The following is a 19,828-nucleotide window of genomic DNA, read 5'->3' on the forward strand; positions in this document are numbered from 1 at the left end:
TTTTTTAATTCACGTGAACTGTAAATTTTAAGAAAACCAATAGTAAAATACAAAAAATAATTGGCCTTTAAAGTGGAAGTCAACCTTAAACATTTATTGACAATATGACAATATGATTTTGCTGCATAACTCATATTCCACTAATGCATTATTAACCAGAATACCATATTTAGATCAGTGGGGCTGCATAAAACATATTATTGTAAAAATAAATAAAGGGATTGACTTTCACTTAAAAATACATATATTTTTTATTTAATTTATGTTAAAAACAGATATTAAAATAAACGCTTCATGGTTTCATTAATCGATATCAGGCTCAAGAAGGAAAATCGATTTGATATTGATTATTAGATTTTTTTTAATTATTTTTATTATTATTTTTTAAACCCTGCCCTGGTAAATACACATACCAGATGTGCCAACTTTCTTGCTCCCCATTCTCCAAGCCTTTTTCTTTTTCACACTTTATCTATATTATTTCTCCACGCTACCTGCACTGGATGCTTGCATTATTTTTTGTAACCAAGCGTTTTTCATTAAGAGACTGCTTCTTCAATTTTCAGGCACTGAAGTGACAAAATTAAATACTTACTCCGTATTACTACAAAAAGCTCGCACACAGAACATCATCACTAACTATTTGAATGAGAGTCAATTTTAAGTTTCCACCCACAAGATGCTCTACCATTCTGTCTTGACGGACACTTACATTTGCTGCTGTTTGTACATCACTTTTAATTGTCTTCAATGTCTCCATCATTCTGTGCAGGCCTGATCACCTAAGCTGTCATGTCAAGCATGTCCATTCCTCAGAGAGGCCTTTCAAGTGCCAAGTAACGGTAACTGATGTCAACACTATTGTTATGGTCCTTTTGTGATTATATCAGATTTAACATGATCATATAGATTTAGTTTGTACCTGGACTGGTGTATGTATTTTTGTATAAATCAAGCGTTTGGACACACTTTTTGTATTTAATAGAATGAGAAAGTGTCCAAACTTTCGGACCCTTGTATTGAATGGAAATGTACTCCATGTATGCATTATGAACACTTCCACAATTTGATTGGAGCAATTCAGTATTTACAACAACAGTGGTCATCTCTTGTCACCTCTATTCAATTTGGTTGCAATTGACATGTCTGGGCTTTGATTAGTATGACAATTTTAATGTATCTCGATTCATTTAGTTCACTTTTTTTCCCCTCACTCCTAGCAGTACAAATAATCAGCAGTCAGTTTACATTGATGTATTTATACTTATGTTGCTAAATACAAAATATTAAAACAAAAACATTTATATAGTCATACGTTTTCCTTTAAAGAACATTGCATGTTTTTAGCATGCGAAGAGCTTCTTAGCTAGCTTTTTAATTCTGAGTAATTATTTGAGGAGTGTCTTTTGTCTTTGTTTGTTTTAGGCCTGCACGTCTGCTTTTGCTACCAAAGACCGTCTCCGCTCTCACATGATCAGACATGAAGGCAAAGTCACCTGTAACATCTGTGGCAAAATGCTGAGTGCTGCCTACATCACAAGTCACCTCAAGACTCATGGTCAGGCCAGCTTCAGCAACCAATGTAACAATAAAGGTAAGCTGTCTCCAAATTTTACAATTCTATTCTGACTTGACTCATTATCTTCAATGCAATCCAGTCATACGAAGTGCATTTGCAGTGACGCCACACTCCATTTTATTTTATTTTTTTAAGGAATGAGCTTGCTATCAGAAATACCCCATGCCATGATTTAATGTAACAAAGTTACCGTTATTAAATAGAATACTGCAATACAAAGGTCAGTGGGCATTTGTAATGATACAATTTATTCAAAAAAAAAAAAACGAATGCTGCTGTTTCTGTGTGCATTTGGATAGATTTGTCCCTCAAAACTCTGGAAAAAAGAGGCAAGCAATTTTAATTCACTTGCAGTACTCAATATTAACACCATGTGGCGGCACAGCTGTGGAACAAACAAAAGACCTAAAGTGATGCAGCTTCCTCTCCTACAAATTCACTGGGGTCAGCCAGTATGATTGTGGGTGGCGAATTAGGTTGAATAAGTTGCAACCTGACAACCACGGTAAAGTATTTAACATCAACAACGTTAGTGTAATTAGAAACGTAAAAAATCTGTTTAACTTGAAGTTTAGGTTGGAGAACTTCAATGAACCAAAATTGGTTATAAAAAAATAAATTAAAAAGAATCACATTATGAGTGTTCATGTATCATGAATGAGAAATGAGTGCAACATACACCCTCGTCATAATGAGGGGAGTGAATGGACAAAAATGCAACTAGCCATCTTTACCTAGGGTTTTAACAGAAAATATTTACCTTTCACATTTTAATAACCCATTGTAATTTTTACACTTAAGTTTATATCGAGATATTGCTCAGCTCTTGGCTTAGTCTCTGTTTGAAGTAGTGAAGTCTGACAAAAATATATTTACTGGTATATACTGTACAATACATCCGTTTTCATAAAAAAAAAAAAAGATTTACATACAGTATTATAAATGATCCAATACTTATTTATGACAGCAAGCAATAGTTTTTGCTTCATTGAACCAATTTGAAATCTCTGAAAAAGACTGCTTTCCTCACGGCAGCTTCTTTATTGTACTTGCAGTTTTTTTAATGGTATGTATGATGTAATTTTCTGATATCTTTTTAAATGTTGCTGTACACAATGAAATTTGCGTTGAAGCTTGATTTGAAGAAAATAGAGAATTGAATCTAAATTGCAATTACTACAATTCTTTTGCAAACGTACAATAGATTGTGATGCCTTTTTCTTCAAAATTGCTTGTTTTTTTTCACCCATTGACAGCTAGCTGGTTTTCATGTGGTTAGATCTCTAACTTATACAAATATAGTTCTTGCAGGCAAAACTCAAATCTGAACTGAGCATAGACACACTTTATATGCAAGCAGCCTGTATGATTTTTTTCAGCACTTGTGCCTGGCGTTCAGAGGAACCATGACAATGTAAACAAATACTATCAAGCCTAATATGCACAAACATTCCAACAGCGCTATGGTGCAAAGTTGTTTTTGGTTGTAGTATAAGTGTGCGTGTCTAGACTGAAAACTTAATACACATGCACATCTTCCATTTTTACAAACCTATCAGAAGATAATGGTGCCATGTAGAGCTGGGTATTGCCAACAACCTCACAATACAATATGTATCGCGATACATATGTATCCCAATACATGATCTTCAAAGCGATACATATCCCAATATTTTACATTAATTGACCTGCATTTTTAGTCTAACAGTCATATGTATATCTAAACGATATGTTTACTATGCTGGATGGCAAAAAAGTTTTGGTTAGCAGCTCTTCTGGTTTACCACTAAGCGGCATGCCTGGTCTAAATGTGCACACACTACAGAGCCAAGGAGCAGCTTTCACAGACACACCAGGACATTTTATAAATAGGTATGGGACGATATGAGTGAAAATATCAAAGTATTAAAATTATAGCTCAATATATTTGGGGAAATAATAACAGCATTTTTTTTTATTTAACACAATCAATTTTGTTTTTAAACAAAATATAGAAAAATTGGTACATTTAGAACCATATACCATGTTAAGTTTATAAGTAAATAAATGTTTATTATTCCTGTTTTCATTTTTCTTGGCAAGAGTCAGATGGACTATTTTTAAAACAGACTTCACATGTACATTTTTTTTTATTTTTAAATAAGTAATTAAACTAACTATAATAACTAAACACCCAAGGTGCTCATGTCTCTGTCGTCTCCGCTGCGCTCATGCGACACGTGGAGTAATTGAATTGATTTCAAAGACTGCTTGATAAGTGACCACCTAGTTTCATAGTTTAAACTTGGTCATGTAGAGGGTTTTTGAGCTTGACCTGACCGTTTATTCAAAATGCCAATTATCCACACCAATAATCGTTCTATCCCTTGTACTACAGCACTGCAAAATTAATTGGCTTTAATAAGGTCAGACTTTTTTCTTCTTTTTTTTAAGGTTTTCAGAGGTGGAATTTCTAGTTATGTTTTTGTACTGCAGCATAACTCATTAGCACTTGAGCTTCAGGGCACAAACTGACTGCAGGATAATTGTTCCATTAATTACAGCATGTCACCCTGGTCCTGGAGAAGTAAAGCAGCCTCATGCACTGTCATCACCATATTTTACTGTTGACATGATTTTTTTTATTTTTTTATAATGGGGGGTCAACTGCTGTTTATTTTTTATGGCAGATGTATTCGGCCATCTTCCAAAAAATTCAACTTAAGCCTCATCAATGTCGTCTTTGAGATTCAAACTGTTTCTCAAAGCTTGTATCGTTCTGAGTGGTGCAGGCTTGCGAGTGCACATAGTGAGTGTTGCCTATTCCGTTGTCTTAGTACAATGTTGCACATTCAAAAAATTTCCCTGCAACAAGAACAACTGTTTGAGAGTATAAAGAGAGTTTGAGAGAGCGTGGCAAGTGACTTTGCAACATTTTGCATGCCTGCCGAAAAAATAACTTGTTACGTGCGCGCACCCTCGCAAGCCTGCACCGCTCAGTGAGATATGAGCTTTACAGATCAGATGAGCCTGTTTTTTTCCCAGTCTATTAGGGGGTTCTCCTTGAACTCCCATAGATGTCATTTTTGCCCAGTGCCTGTCTTATGGCTGAGTCATGAACATTAACCTTAACTGGGGCCATTTCCGTTTTGCAGCATTTAGCATTAGAATATAGCTAAGTTTTATCATTATTCACAAATCTGTTTAAAAGTGTGGGTAAATGAGCTTGTTTGCAACATGGCCCGGGCTGATCTCTTATATTCCGCTGCCACCTGCTGGCCCTTTTTTGTAATTACCATTGCTTTAAGCGGCCTCTTCATGTCAGAAGCTGTATCAAAGCCTTCTGTATGCTCTAGCTTAAAAAAGAACATAAAAAATATATAAATACATTTTGGGGAGTGCAGGACAAAGTATTAAAAAACATTTATACATTTTTGAATTTGAATGAGTTAAGGAGTTATTGACTCAAAGGTTCGCTACAGTTCTATTTTCTCCATTTGTGGATAGTGTCCTTGACCATAGTCTACTGGAGTCCCAAAGCCTTGCAAATGGCTCTATAGCCTTTTTGAGACAGATTTCATTTGCGTGGTTTCTCATTAGTTCTTTAATTTTTTGGATTGTGAAGACTATGGATATTCCCAGATAATTCTTTATTTAACTCGGGGTAAAGGCAAGGCTCAAAATAAGCGGGTTCATATTGCGGTTTGCGTGTCAAAATTTTTAATTTGCTCCTCATGAATAAATATTCACTCGCAGAACTGCGACTACAATGGCGAGACAAAAACTACTTTGTGTCTGTCAATCGAGTATGAAACTGAAATGAACACCATGCATCCTAGTCATTCACTTCAAAGGGCCTGCACATGATTGTGAATTAATAATTGTCAAATTGTCATTTAGTCTCTGCCTGCACATGCATGGGTGTAAGTTCGTCCTAAGCACAAGGAAGGGAGGTGGGGGCCTTAGAGAGGGAGAGAGAGAACCAAATAAAGTTATCACATTAATTATGGGGGGGAAAATCTGAACTTTTCACTGCTGAAAATGGCTAAATAAGTAAAGTATCCCTTTAACCATGCCAACCAAAGCTCCCAGATGATGGCAATGTTGCCCTGTGTTTTTGTAACCCCTCATGTGTCTGTATTTTTGAATAGGCATAAGTGACTGGCAGTGGAACCACTCAGGGCCACGAAAAGGTAAACCAGTCCTGTAGTTGGTAGCTGAAACACTTAAACATGCAATTATCAAGTCTACTCAACACAAGTGGCCAGTTTTTAGTCATGTTGCACCATTTCCCTATGAAGACATGTGTTTTCTTTGAGGACTGGTGAAATGAAGGTTTCTGTATTTGTAGTATGTATAATTGTTAGGTTAAAGTTCATGAAGCAGGATCAGTAGATTATTTGAATTAACAACAAACTGGACCATCATGCAGGCTAGATGCACACTACCTGGCTGTTGATGAGATTGGCTTATTTACATCCTAATTCATCAGCAAAATTGATAACTGATATTATGTATATCCTCAATGAAACTGGAACAGAAATGCCCCAACAGCTAAAAATCGATGCTGCTTGGGCCAGACTTGTTGACATTGACTATGCATTGACAATGTCCTTGCCCTAAACTAATCAGTCATGCGTTGTTGTGTTCATCTAGCCTCCTGCATATAGATCTGAGGATGTTTTATACAATGTATTAATGTTCAAAATTTAGAGCTTTTAAACAATCAGACAGTTAGCAGTTTAGTCTATTTATCCTGCTTTTTGAATTTACTCCTTAGGTGATTTGACTGTAGGAGAGATTTTAAATAACTCCTTCCAAGTCCTAATTGACAACTCTCACAAAGGTAGGTTTCTCCACAAATATTTCTACAGTTGGCATAATGTTTAAATGATGTATTTACGTTTTCAGTGACCCAGGTAAAGAACGATGGAGCTGACTGGACTGTTAGCTTTACTGTACTCAAGTTCTGAAAAATCATACTAAGGTGACTGGGCTTTTATTTATCTTTTATTTTTATTTTTTTCATAGATGCCAACAACGTGCACAACAATTCCGCCACAACAACGCCAGTCACCAACTCGGCAGCCATCACCTCGGCAATGAACCGCGGCGGCAATGCCAGCAATCCGGTTACCATTGCCGCTCAGATGAACATCACCACCAGCACGGTCAACATTGGAAACCCCGTCAACCTGCAGCACCCTGTCACCATCACGGGCCCTGTCAACCTGGCCTCTGTCAATATCCCCACGACAGCTCACATGAATATCGCCCACCCCGTGGCCATCACCACCCCAATGCCCATGAATATCACCGGCCCACTTAACATTGCAATGAGGTCCATGGAGAGCATGCCTTTTCTATCCCAAGTTCTGCCATCCTCACCTCCTTGGTAGAGTTTGTTTTCGAGCCACTGAGTAACTGTTGAGAATGTAAACTGCCTAATGATAAATTAACCTGTCAAATCTTAGCATAATAGTGCTGTCAGTGGATGGGCAATATGTTAAACACTGAGTAGGCATGCCGTCCGAAATAATGCAACGACACCCAACAACCTACATGGATTCTGAATTTGCGTAATTCAGTACAAAAATTAATTTAATTGTTTGTATTTATGTATGACAGTGTATTACATATATATATATTTTTTTTTCTCAAATGGGGGGGTTTATATCCCGAGAAAAAAATCGCAAATTTGCCACTTTATAAAGCCGCGGGTGTGAATTTATAAAGTAGCAAATTTGCCTCTTTATAAAGTGGCAAATTTACGAGAAAAAAACTTAGGAGAAATACACACGTTGTAGCTATAGTCTACGAGGATTTGTTAGTGGTAAATGGGAGTTTGTTTATAAAATGAAAAGGCAGGATGGAGACAGGTTCATTCTTAATTTAAAATTTACTTGTCATACACAGTTGGAGCAACAACACTTTCTGATCCCCTTTCAGCTGCCTAACACTAACCAATCATACTTTAGGTAAATGCAAGTGAATGACGGAGAGCAGCATATTTCACACATCAACTTGGCTACCTGCACACAAAAAATACCAAAATGTGTGAATAATAATTCTGGAAACATAAATGTACAAGTAAATATACATTTTGACAAATTAACTTAAATGCTTGATCTTCTTCACTCAGGGTGTGGACCTTCGCAAAACAAGGCGTCTTTGTCGCTGGCCGTACCCAACGCTTTAAAGAGTGAATGCTTAATTAACATCATATGGTTAATCTCTGCTAAAACAATTACTATCTCCTTATTTGAAAACCCGAGTGAAAAGTATTGACATAAACATCCGAGTAGTCTACGTGTATTTCTCGTAAGGTTGAGTTTTTTTTCTTGCAAATTTGCCACTTAATAAAGTGGCAAATTTGTGAGTTTTTTTTCTTGCAAATTTGACATTTTATAAAGTCGTAAATTTGCGACTTTATAAAGCGTCAAATTTGTGAGTTTTTTTCCTCTGATTATAAGCCCCCAACCTCTAAAAAAAATAAATAAAAAATAATATTTAGACGTGGCCCTAATACGCCGTCGTATTAATAAGAGGGAAATGCTTGGAAAACCTCTTGATAGTGCTAAAGTTGTAAAGTCAATGATCTACATATCCGACGAATGAAATCATCACATTGATGCAAAATGATGTAAATCAAATATTACCTCCAAAGCCGTCCCTATAAATTTTAAAAATAAAACAGCGCCTTTAGCTTTAAAAGGGACAAAGAACAGTAGCAGATCAACTGTTATATTGGCTAGTGTCTAATTTAAACAAGCCCACTCACGATGGTATATATATCTATATATTTTTATTATCCAATCATGTAAGCAAATGATTTATGCCAAAGATTTTCCAAGCAACATGTTTCCCTTTTGAATTTTTCATTTGAAATGATTGGGAAACCCAAATACATTATAATCAGCCACCACCTAACAAGAGGCCTCACATTAGAAGGTGTTACAGGCAGTTGGATTTCAATTTTACACCATGTATTTTAACCTATTCCACTGTTATGGCATCTATCATGAAAAGCCCAATTCTGACCGCGGTACATTGTGTAAAACGTAAATAGAAATACATGGATCTGCAGATCTACCTATGTATAGCCAATTGAAGACATGCTATTTAATGGTCAAACTGATTGCCCCCCAAATAAGCAGTCATCCTGAATTTGATGTTCCAAAAAAGCTGGGACAGGGACATGTTTACCACTGTTACATCACCTTTCCTTTTAATAACACTAAAGTGTTTGGAAACTTAGGATACTAATTGTTGAGGCTTTGGAATTATCTGTTGACATATTTTGTGCTTCATAATGTACCACGCATTTTTAATAGGAGACAGGTGTGGACTCCATGCAGGCAAGTCAAGTACACGTCCAGAATGTGTCTTGAATTTTCTTGCTGAAATATGCTGGGAGGTACATAAAAAAAAAAGTTATGGCTTGGATGCTTACATATGTTTCAGCATTAATTGTGCATTCTCCAGATGTGCGAGTTACTCATGCCCATACCATCACAGATGCTGGCTTTTTAACTTTGCACGAATAACAGTCCAAAAGGTCTTTTAACTCTTTGGCCTGGAGGACACGACAACCATGATTGCCCAAGATCATTTCAAATGTGGACTCATCATACCACAACCCACTTTGCTACTTGGTGTCAATGATGAGCTTGGGCCTATAGAAGCTGGCTGCTTTTCTGGGCATTGTTGTTAGATGGCTTTTGCTTTGCATGATAATAGTTAGGGGTGGGAATCTTTGACTGTCTCATTATTCGGTTGGATTCCGATTTTTGGGTCTGCGATTCAATTCAGAATCGATTAAAAAAAAAAAATAATAATAATAATTAATCAGATCGATTTTTGATTGACAATTGACAATATGCTTCAACTTTTTAGCTGTGCAAAGAATCGTAATGTCTGTCCAGTCTGACTCGCTAATGCTAATTAGCGTGCTATTCGCAGCACCTTTATCACCCAAAAGAACAGCAATTCATACAAAACGCGTCATGAATGTATACAGAGTAACATTTTAACATTACTCACCGGCATATTATCTACCTACGCCGCAAAAAAAAAAAAACTTTTTTTGGAATAACTTGATCGTGACTTTTTCCTTCTACTGTCTTAACAGTGTATCAGAATGCGCGGAACCACACTGTCCCCAAGTGGCCAAATCATATACAGCATGAACAGTGCTGCCAATAAAGGCACACACAAAGAAGGGCAAGACAGTATAAAATAATTTAAATAAAATCGATTTTGGCACATATAAAATCGATTCTGAATCGTACTAATGAGAATCGCGTTTCTTAGGAGAATCGATTTTTTATTTTATTTTTTGCACACCCCTAATAATTATTAGTTTTAACATTAGCATTTGTAGTTGTAGTGACAAACTGTAAACCAATGTTATGTTTAAGTGTTTGTGAGCACACTTGACAATATCCTATTTTGGCAATGTTGACAGGTTTTTTAATGCAGTTCTGCCTGAGGGTTCGAAGGTCTCGCATTCAGTGTTGGTTTTCAGCGTAGCTGCTTACGTGGAAAGGTTTCTCCAGATTTTCAGTCTTGATGACATTATTGATCGTAGAAGATGAAATCTCTGAATTCCTTAAATTGTGGACTACTTTGCTCACGCAGTTATTCCCAAAGTAGTGAACCTGATCCCATCCTTGCTTGTGAAACAAGTGAGCCTTTCACAGATGACACTCACCTGTTTCCAATTAACTTGTTCACCTGTGGAATGTTCCAAATAGGTTGTTGTGTTTAAGCATTACTCACTATCCCAGCTTTTATGGAACTCGTTGCAAGCATTACATTAACCCCCCGCCCCCCTTACACACAAAAAAAATTGGGGATTAAAAATCTTGTCTTTGTATTTTATCCCAATTGAAAAGAGTTTCTAAATCATATTCTGTTTTCATTTACGTTTTAATACAATCTCCCAGCTTCATTGGAATTGGGATTTGTAGATAACTATCTTTTCTCAAATGTATATTGTTACATTTTAGTACAGGTTGTATTTTCAAACAGTTATTCACTAGTAAGATCATCAATTACATTGTCAGCAGTTACACTTCCTCCCATAATTATTTTCTTTTTCAACACGTTTTTATTATGTTTCACATACGAGATAAATGGTTGTTAGCTGGCTTATTGCAGCTTCTTTTCTAGCAAACGCATGGAAAAGGCCTATCGTTTTTCGTCATTTCTCAGTTTCTGTCTAATCACTGAACAACAGTGTCAGGCAGTCTTAACTAAATGAACAACCAGAAAAAGATTTGCTATGTGCTGGGCATTCGATGTCAATAAATGTGACGCCTTAACAAATCGTACGCCCAGGTGTATTGCCAGAGGGTGTGTTAAATGCTTCCTTATTAGATTCTAGTTCATGTTTTTAGTTTCAAATATTTTAGCGGACTAATCAGTATTAGTTTCTGTATTTTAAGGTTTAAGTGGAAAACTTTCTTTTTGGTGTTGAGCAATATTTGAGATTGTGTTGATGTTTCCGAGGCTGGTTAGCACTGTTATTTTAAATCAATTCCTCTCGTGTCTGTATTGTTAAATTGCTGGAAACTGCTCACTCGTCATCACTGCTGGATATTCTTCACACTTTCATAGTCTATATGAATTTATATGAGGACATGACAGTTTACGGTACAGAAAAAAGGAGATGTTTTTTTCTCCTAAAAGTTTATTTTTCTCCCGAGGTTTTGCCCTTAAAAGACAGTATTATCAACGGTCAAATGGAAAGATTTAGTTTTTTCTTTAACTGTACAGGTCAATAGATTTGCTTAGTTGCACATGGACTGTGCGAGCCCAAGTTGTTGGGTAGGTTAGAATGTTTACTTTAGCAAGCATTGGATCCCAATTCTGAGACTGAGATTGGTCTTTTATAATATATTAATAACAAGTCCTTTTTTTGTATTGTAAATATAAAACACTATTTTGTTGCCTTTTACCTGTGGAAGCGCCAGTCCGACTTTGCACCACTAGCTATAAATGTAAGAACTCTACCCACATGAATATGACCGTCCAAATAGCAAGAGTGCCAAACTGATCCATGGCTAAAGCTTTCTCAACCAAGTGCATAAAATGACCAGATTCTTCTGTAATGAATTTAAACTCGAGGTAGCTTTTATGTGGCATGGCAACAATCCCATTGGACAAATCAGTCTGCATGTCGAAAGTTGTAACTGTAAAAAAAAACACAACTCTTGGCCAATATACTGTATTTTGAGCCCTCCAAAGACTTTAAATGATGAAGAAACAGGCGTGAAAAATATTCATTTATTCTATTGTTTTTAAAGTGGAAGTCAAGTCAAAATGTTTTCTTAGCAATCATATTTTCTGTGTCACCCCAGTCGACAGCAGAGGGTGGTAGAAAGCCAAAATGACTACGCCTTGAGATGGATTCATTATTTCACAGACGCAATCTAAATCAGAAAACCATGTTTCGATTGGTGGGGCACATAGAACATATTGCAGAGAAGATGTTTGGCTTGGCTGCCAATTTACTGCAAGTGCATTCTCTCTGTACATCCTGCAATTTTAAACATTATTTGTGGGTTTGCTTGAAACTTGAATTGAGGTTGTCACCTAATTGTGACAATTTATTGTTGCTGTGAATGTGGCCAATTTGGTTTTAACCCTGATAAACCATATAAAAGGGTTGTCAGGATTCTCACTTTATTTTCAGATTTCTGACTTTAAAGTGAGAATTCTGACTTAGAGGTAAAGCTAGGAATTGTGGGGGGAAGTCAGAATTCTGAGAATAAAGTCTAATCATCTTCTGTACTTGTCTATTATGGAATCCTGTTAATATGAAATGGTATTGGACTCTCTGTTTGAGGTGGAGCTCAAAGCTAATTGAATACAATTTTAGAGCTCTTGCTCACAGCCTATCATTTTAGGAATTATTGTTCAATGACGAGAAAAAACATCAATTGACAGTTTGTCTCGCCATGAGAAAGCAAAGGTCAAGGGTCAGATAGCAAGTTTGTCACCCATTCACCTTCAAACTTTTAGGTTGGGTGTAATAAAACAAAGCAACTTTCTGAGTTAAAATATCAGCGCTAAAAAAGGCATAGGATTTTATTATTATTATTATTATTTTTAAATAATAGCACAGCAATAGTAAACTACCATATTGGTATCACATGATGAACTTTCTTACAGACGTTTTCTACATTTTTGGAGTCTCGTGACATTTTATGTTAATGTGTTGACACTTTGAGTTTGGTCCTTGTTTGTTGACTGGCCTAAATGCAGTGCAGTACTATTTTTATTTTATATGTTTTTTATCCCATGTTCAATAATTCTGTGACTTTCATTCCAAACAAGTTTGACAATGTGAAGCCTGTTTGAAATTGAGGATTTTGTTGAGTGTCGGCTTTCTGAAGCACTTGCAGCCAACCAGGATATGCACACTACAAAGGAGTGGTACTTAAAAGGGCATTTCAGTTTGATGGAATGAGATTAGGGTCCTGTCTGTTGTTGCCCAGGCCACATTTTTTGTGCTTTGGTGACCCAGATGTTCTCATTTCATTGCATGCATGTCAATACTGTCCTCCAAGGGAAATGCTCCAATTTGGAATGGCATTATGATCTTGGACATTTTTAGTTCATTTAATAGCAATTATTTTATTTACAATGTTGCATGTGGACTCAGCTTGTACGTTATTTGTTTAAGTTGGAACTTTTTTTTTTTAGCGTAGTGACGTTATATGAAAACAACTAAACACTACAAAAAAATTAGGGTAAAATCAAGCATGTGCTGTCATATGTCCTTTTCTAGTGGCCGTAAACTAATGTGCCTGAACGACTTTGCAAGATTTGTCCATATGCTGACGCTTCCTCCCTGTCTTGTCTGATGAAATATACTGTGAAGGAAGCCTTGTTCAGATGTTACCTTGAAGAAACATGATTGTGGTGTTTCTTCAGTTAACGAAACACCTGCAAGTGGGATTAGCTATGAGTCATGACTGCAACAAATTGACATTTTTCATCAAGAACTTTACATGGGATGAGTATAAAAAAAACAAAGTTTATTTGGCCAACTAATTATCGGTAACACCCCCCCCCCCCCCTCCCCTTTTTTAAGGCAGATCTTGTGAAGGCAAATGAATGTATATCTTTGTACAAACCGTTTAGATCAGAGGACGTAGTTATAGTTATGACAGACACATGCAAGGAAAAAAAAACTTTTTATAAAACATTTTGTATTAGATCATTAACAATGATAAGTTTTGTACATATGAAGGCTAGGCTTTCTGATTAGCAGAAAGGTAAAACATTCCTACATTTTTTAAAATGTATGTTCATGGAGAGTTATTATGTAAACATAAGCGCAATGTTTTATGTGCCTTTTATTTGGGTTTGTCTAAATAAAAGAAAACAGTAAAACGTGATTGTCAGCTGGCCATGTTGAGACCTACGTTTGATGCTTTTGAGGTGGTTTGACACCTGCAGCTATGAAATCTCCACAATAACCGCAGACGTGAACAGTGTGTTTACCAGTTTGCTGGCTCACAGTTGGCCTATGTGCAGGAAGTGCCTCTGTGACGATGGTTATTGAAATAGATTGTTTGAGAGTGCGTGCCAAAAGACGAACAAAAGTTCTTTTTCCATTCTTTAACTATTAAACTTGGAAATTTTTTCGTGTGTCTGCATATTTTCTGACACTACATATTATTTTACAGGACTTGGTGGGTTTAAGTAATTATTTACCATTTACTTATTTACACTACACATTACAATATTAAGAAAACCAATTACAATGTTATGGAAAATGTAATTTATTCAAAAAAGGAAACCAAGTTTCACTACTGTACATTTAATTGTTTAACTGATTCACTCCCAGCCATTTTCACTGAAGCAACCCCCTTTGCCCCGTTTTACTGGATTTTGACATATTTTGCAAGACCCACAGAATATTGTTCTATTGCTATAAAAACATGGAACCTACCAAAAGAAAGAATAGTCTTGTCTTTCATCAGGGAAAAAAATATTTCTATCTATTTTCGTATTTCAACACAGCATTAGAATCTAGCCAAGTTTAATCATTCTACACAAATCTGTAACTGCAAATGAGCTTGTTTTTCCCCAACAGGGCCCTGGTTGATCTCTTTTGCTCTGCTGCCACCTGCTGGGGGCTGTTTTTGTAATAACTGCCATTTCTTAAACCGTTCTTTGCAGCTGAGAGGCTGCATCAAAGCAAAGAAACTTTATTTTTATTTTTATGTATAAGTATGTCTTTGGGACACTTAAAGCATTTAAAATAGGACATATATGTTTTTGGGAGCAAATGAGTTAATGATTACATATATAACTAACAAAACCACAAAATTTAATTACACAAATGAACCTCCAAAAAATGCTATACAGAAGTTAGGTGGGAGTTGGCCTTATGAAGACGTATCTATATAACGACTATAAAGACGGAATACAGCCTGTGGCTTGTATGGTATGGGAGTCATAAGCTCAAAATATGGTAAATATTTAGCTGTCCACCAGGTGTCAGCAGTGGTCTCGTCTCGTGTTGAGGGACATGAACCAACTTGCTATATGACTAGTCACAACATTGAAAACTCCACCTAAGAGCCAGGTAAAAGCGGAGTACATAATTGTAAATTAGAAGTTAGAATGCTCTTTTTTTTTTTTTTTGCAAGAATCTTCACTCTTGCATGGATGGCAATGGGACCTTCAAAAATGCCCATGATGAATGTACAGTTTGGAGTGGATTTAAAAGCACATTTTGAATTATGCCTTAAAAGTCAGTCAGTCCATGGAGATGTCATTTATCTTGTGAGTACGGTGGCCCTGAAGTGTAAAACTCAAAAACCACTGAACACTAGACCAAATCTAAAAACATCTAAACAAAAGCAAAACCCAACAACTGCATAAAAAAAACAAAAAATGTAACCGCAAATCCAAAATCTCAACAATAAAGCAAACGCTCAAAAAGGTAATCTCAAACGCAAATTTAAAAAAGCACACACAAAAAGTAATAAAAAAAGAAAAAAAACAGCATGATGGCAAAGAAAAAAACAAAACGGTAATAGCAACCACAAAACACATCTACAAAAGACGAAGTACAACAATATTTACAGTAACTACCAGAAGTGTTGCGTACGTTGGGCAGGGGGAATCAGACTACTGACTGGACGAAAGTACCGCCCATCTGCTTCAAATGAATACTGTACTGTTGACATGGTTGTTGTAACAGAGATGTGCTGAAAAAGGGTGCTAGGCATTCATATAATAAGTAAGCGAGAAATAAAACAACGGAGCGCATTCGGCCGTTTCCTCCTGTGGGATATTCAAACTCATCTGTACAGTCTAACTTAACAGCCACTGTCCGGCCTGGGATTCCACCGAAATGGTCCTTTTGGGATATAATCAAGCCACCCGTAATATTTTCTTGGCTCAAACATGCAGTTTTGTGTCGGCATAAGAACAACACATCCATTTTTCCCATTTCTGGTCATAATTGTAGTGTTTGACAGTTATGTGAGGCATGGTTTCAGCACAATTAGCAGACATGCCCACAATGTTTAAGTGGAATTGCTTGATTTTTTCATGATTTGAAAATCGCATTGCATATAATTGGGGGCTTTTTTTTCATCATACAAATTTGGCTTTATTTGTTAACCCTAAAAAGCCAAACGTATCATATTAAATTAAGGCTGTCAAAGTTAAAGCGTTAACCCAGTGATTAATCACACAAAAAATATTGCATTAATCTTGTTTTAATGCAGATTAATCACTCTTTCTGATCACAGACGATTCTTTAACTGACAGCGGATGGTTACATTAAAGCAGGGGTAGGCAAGTTCGGTCCTAAAGAGCCCACAGTCCTGCATGTTTTTGATGTCTCCCTCCTAGAACACAGCGAAGAGGCTCCTGCAGGACTTAATTATGAGCTGATGATTTGAAACACCTGGGTTGGAGGCAGGAGACATCGAAAACATGCAGGACTGCGGCTCTCTAGGACAGAACTTGCCTATCCCTGCGTTACGTTAAAGGTAGCACAGGTTGTGTTTGAGCAATAAACATAACTACATGCATTAAAGTAAAATGAATAAATGTTTGCGTATGACATTAAAAATATTTTTTCTAGTGATATTGGGTTGTTATTTTCTCATTTTAAATTATGCAAGTAATTAACTGATTATAAAAAGAGGAGGTTGAGCGTGTGCAGTGAGTCAAAAATGTGGAAGACATCCTCATAACATTAAATGCAGAAATAATTAACACATAACAGGTGCTCTTCAAATTTGGCAGGCAATTTTTTTTGATAAAAAGCATAGTGATTAATCATGATTAATCAAAATTTTAAGATGTGATTAATCTGTAAAAAAAAAAATAGTTTGACAGCTCTCTATTAAATATAAAAATTTTGAGCCCTCATTTTTCTTCTCATTAAAGCCCTGACTTATATGATCTGACACATGTATTGCACATACACATCACCCAGCTTGATGGCTTTTCTAGGGACCTTGTAGGATTGCCCCAATTGAGAAAGGAGAGGCACCTATACGTATTAATTGTCGGAAATGTTCTTTCTGATTTTTGGAAATACTAATATGTTTCATATGTCTTTTAATTGTTATATTTCAACATAAATTATAAATGTACAAATTTAAAGCAGTGTGAACTGATGTATCAAATATGACACAAATCAAAAGTCAGAGGTGGGGGAAAAAATTGTTCAAAAGGACCACTAAATACTCTATTTAAAAAAAATCTGAATTTTCTCTCATATATTTCATGGTTCAGGGTGTATAGGGTTATTCAATCAAGCAATCAATCAAACTTTGTTTATATAGCACTTTTCATATTCCCCCAAAAAAGCAACTCAAAGTACTTTACGTGAGTTAAAAACTGCATAGAAAATAGATAGATGGATCCATCGATTCAGATATGACTTATTATGGAAAATCTGGGCAAGTGTGTGTGTGCGTGTGTGTGTGTGGGTGTGTGTGTGTGTGCGAGAGAGAGAGAGAGAGTTTTGAGTGTCTCATTGAACATAAATGGAAAGGTAGCCTTCATTGTTTTTACCCGGGAGGCTTGTGGCCTAGAATAAAGGATTTTTGTGATTGTGAGTCTTGACATTGTAGTTCTTTACAACCAAATATTTAGAAGGAAATTTATTCTTGTCCACTTTTTCATGCCCAGAGACACCAAACCCCTTGTCAGCATTTGTTAGACTCTACTGCCAGGATGACAGACACCCTCGAAGTTAAATTATGCTTAGCGTGACCAAAACGATTTCCATGGATTAATCAATTACGACTCTGGCATCTTTCAGAAGGAATAGCTGCTGATAAGCACGGGTAGGATTTTGACTGAAGAAGGAAAATGGAAAAGAGAAATTTAGCAACAACTGACTAACACAATGTAAACATTGAATTTTCCTCAGGGATAATAATTTGTCAAATAAATAAAAATACAGTATGAGTTCTGTAAAAGTTATACATTAGTTTTGCTGTTTTACCAATTCCATGATGAGAATACTTCTACAAAGTCAGTGGAGTGCAGACCTCACCTGTTTATCAACTACAAATAAATATTATCAATGTTTTTATGTGTTATCTTTGTCTTCCTGTTTGTCACATTCTACACCTCAGTACGGCACAGCAAATTAATATTGTGACGAATATTGCCCGTCACCCTCAATTTTTTCATTCTATGTGCCTTTTTAAACATTTCCCCCTGTGCGTGTCTTAACTCTGTGTTTTCTGTTCAAAAGGACTCTTTGAGTTTCCCTCCAGCAGGAACTGGACTTCGTTTTATAATCCCCAGGAAACGCATACCACAGCTCTGACAGACCTGAAATCCTGTCCGATAAGCAGTCCATAGACCATCTTTTATGGTCTGGTCTATCCACAGGAATTAGCCATGTGTTTTTTCTTGGGAAACAATGCCCCGTGGAAGGTGTATGGTACAGCAGTGCCCTCCATCGGTCACTATCGATTATCCTCAAGAATCCTTTCGCTCTTAATTAATCTGAAGTCTACATAATTCGGGACATACACGGACTCTATGTACTTGACTGACATCAAATAACTCCTGTTGTTTATCTTTGTACACAACCTGTATGTCTATCTCAAATGAATGATGTGTGTGTAATTTCTGTAGCCACCTAAGCTAATTAGTAAGCTTAGCGGATTCAATAACTTTATGAACGTGGTAATGTTTGAAATGTGTTCAGAATGATAAATGAAGCATTTGGTTTGTCAATTCTGATCCAAAATTATCAAATACTATCCCAAAAGCTTGGTCTCAGTTGACCAAGTCTGCTTCATGCGCACGGAGTGGTTGTGACTACGGCCCGACCCCCCAGCTGACACAGCTTTAAAACCAAGTGCGCGAAGGAACTTCTCTCTCTCTTTTCTTGCAGCTCTCATTTCCTGACGCTCGTTCCTGCAACTCTCTTTTTTTTGTCCTAACGCTCTTTCCTGCAACTTTTTTTCCCCCCTCACGCTCGTCTCCTGGAACTCTCTTCCCCATTAAACTGCGCAAGGACTCTCTCGTTCCTGCAACTCCTGCATCTCTCTCCACCTCACGTCTGACCCCCCCCACGAACTTTCCCTGATCATCACGAGAAACGTGGTCGCTGAGGGTGACCACACGGCTTTCTTCCTAAAAAGCGCGCATCAAGCAAGGACTCACAAAAACACTTGTCTAGAAATTCCATTTCTGCCGAATCATTTGTGTTTAATGAGTGGATTAGTAATTCTTTTATGGAAGAAAAGAACTCAATGATTAACTAAAGTAGCAACTTCAGATTATGAATACTTGATAATAGGATTTTTATCGTTTATTTTGCTCCTACAAAACAGGAAAGTCAACGTGGTGCCCCCGAGGTTGCTGAGGAAATTACAACTCCCCTCAGTACCGTCTGAATTTCTCATAAGCCATTATGGCAACCCAAATTATCGCTACAATATATAGCATCACAACTGACACCCGCATAGTATAATGGGGAAAATTGTACCGAGACATGGGATCTTATTGTGGAAATATCCTGGATTAATTCATTAATTCATTTTTTTAATGCATGTCATGGCATGAGACGTTGTCAGAATGACATCACAGATGTGGTTAGAGTAGCGGCATGATCAATAAACAGGGGGCTTCAGGTGGCGGAGTGGTACCAGGCCCTTGCCTACCATGCAGGTCCATCCAATCCATTTTATGCACCTATAGACTCACAAGGCTAGCAGAACCTCTTGCTCTCGCTTTTAAAACACAACAGTAAAAAGA

The 19,828-nt window shown here is 36.7% G+C and overlaps 1 protein-coding gene across 3 annotated transcripts in view; it reads left to right on the forward strand.

Annotated features, from left to right (window-relative positions):
* Window positions 1-14,215, forward strand: part of LOC144052215 (vascular endothelial zinc finger 1-like) — a 30,636-nt gene extending 16,421 nt beyond the window's left edge. The window contains exons 3-7 of one of the 3 annotated variants that reach the window (XM_077566101.1): window positions 773-842; window positions 1,426-1,594; window positions 5,710-5,751; window positions 6,339-6,404; window positions 6,590-14,215. In XM_077566101.1, the coding sequence (XP_077422227.1) occupies window positions 773-842; window positions 1,426-1,594; window positions 5,710-5,751; window positions 6,339-6,404; window positions 6,590-6,957 (715 nt within the window). In that variant the 3' untranslated portion in view covers window positions 6,958-14,215. The remainder of the gene's footprint in view (window positions 1-772; window positions 843-1,425; window positions 1,595-5,709; window positions 5,752-6,338; window positions 6,405-6,589) is intronic. The other 2 variants (XM_077566102.1, XM_077566103.1) reach the window with 2 other exon arrangements.
* The last annotated feature ends 5,613 nt before the right edge of the window (window positions 14,216-19,828 follow it).

Source organism: Vanacampus margaritifer, chromosome 5 (assembly GCF_051991255.1).
Source record: "Vanacampus margaritifer isolate UIUO_Vmar chromosome 5, RoL_Vmar_1.0, whole genome shotgun sequence".
Classification (NCBI taxonomy): domain Eukaryota; kingdom Metazoa; phylum Chordata; class Actinopteri; order Syngnathiformes; family Syngnathidae; genus Vanacampus; species Vanacampus margaritifer.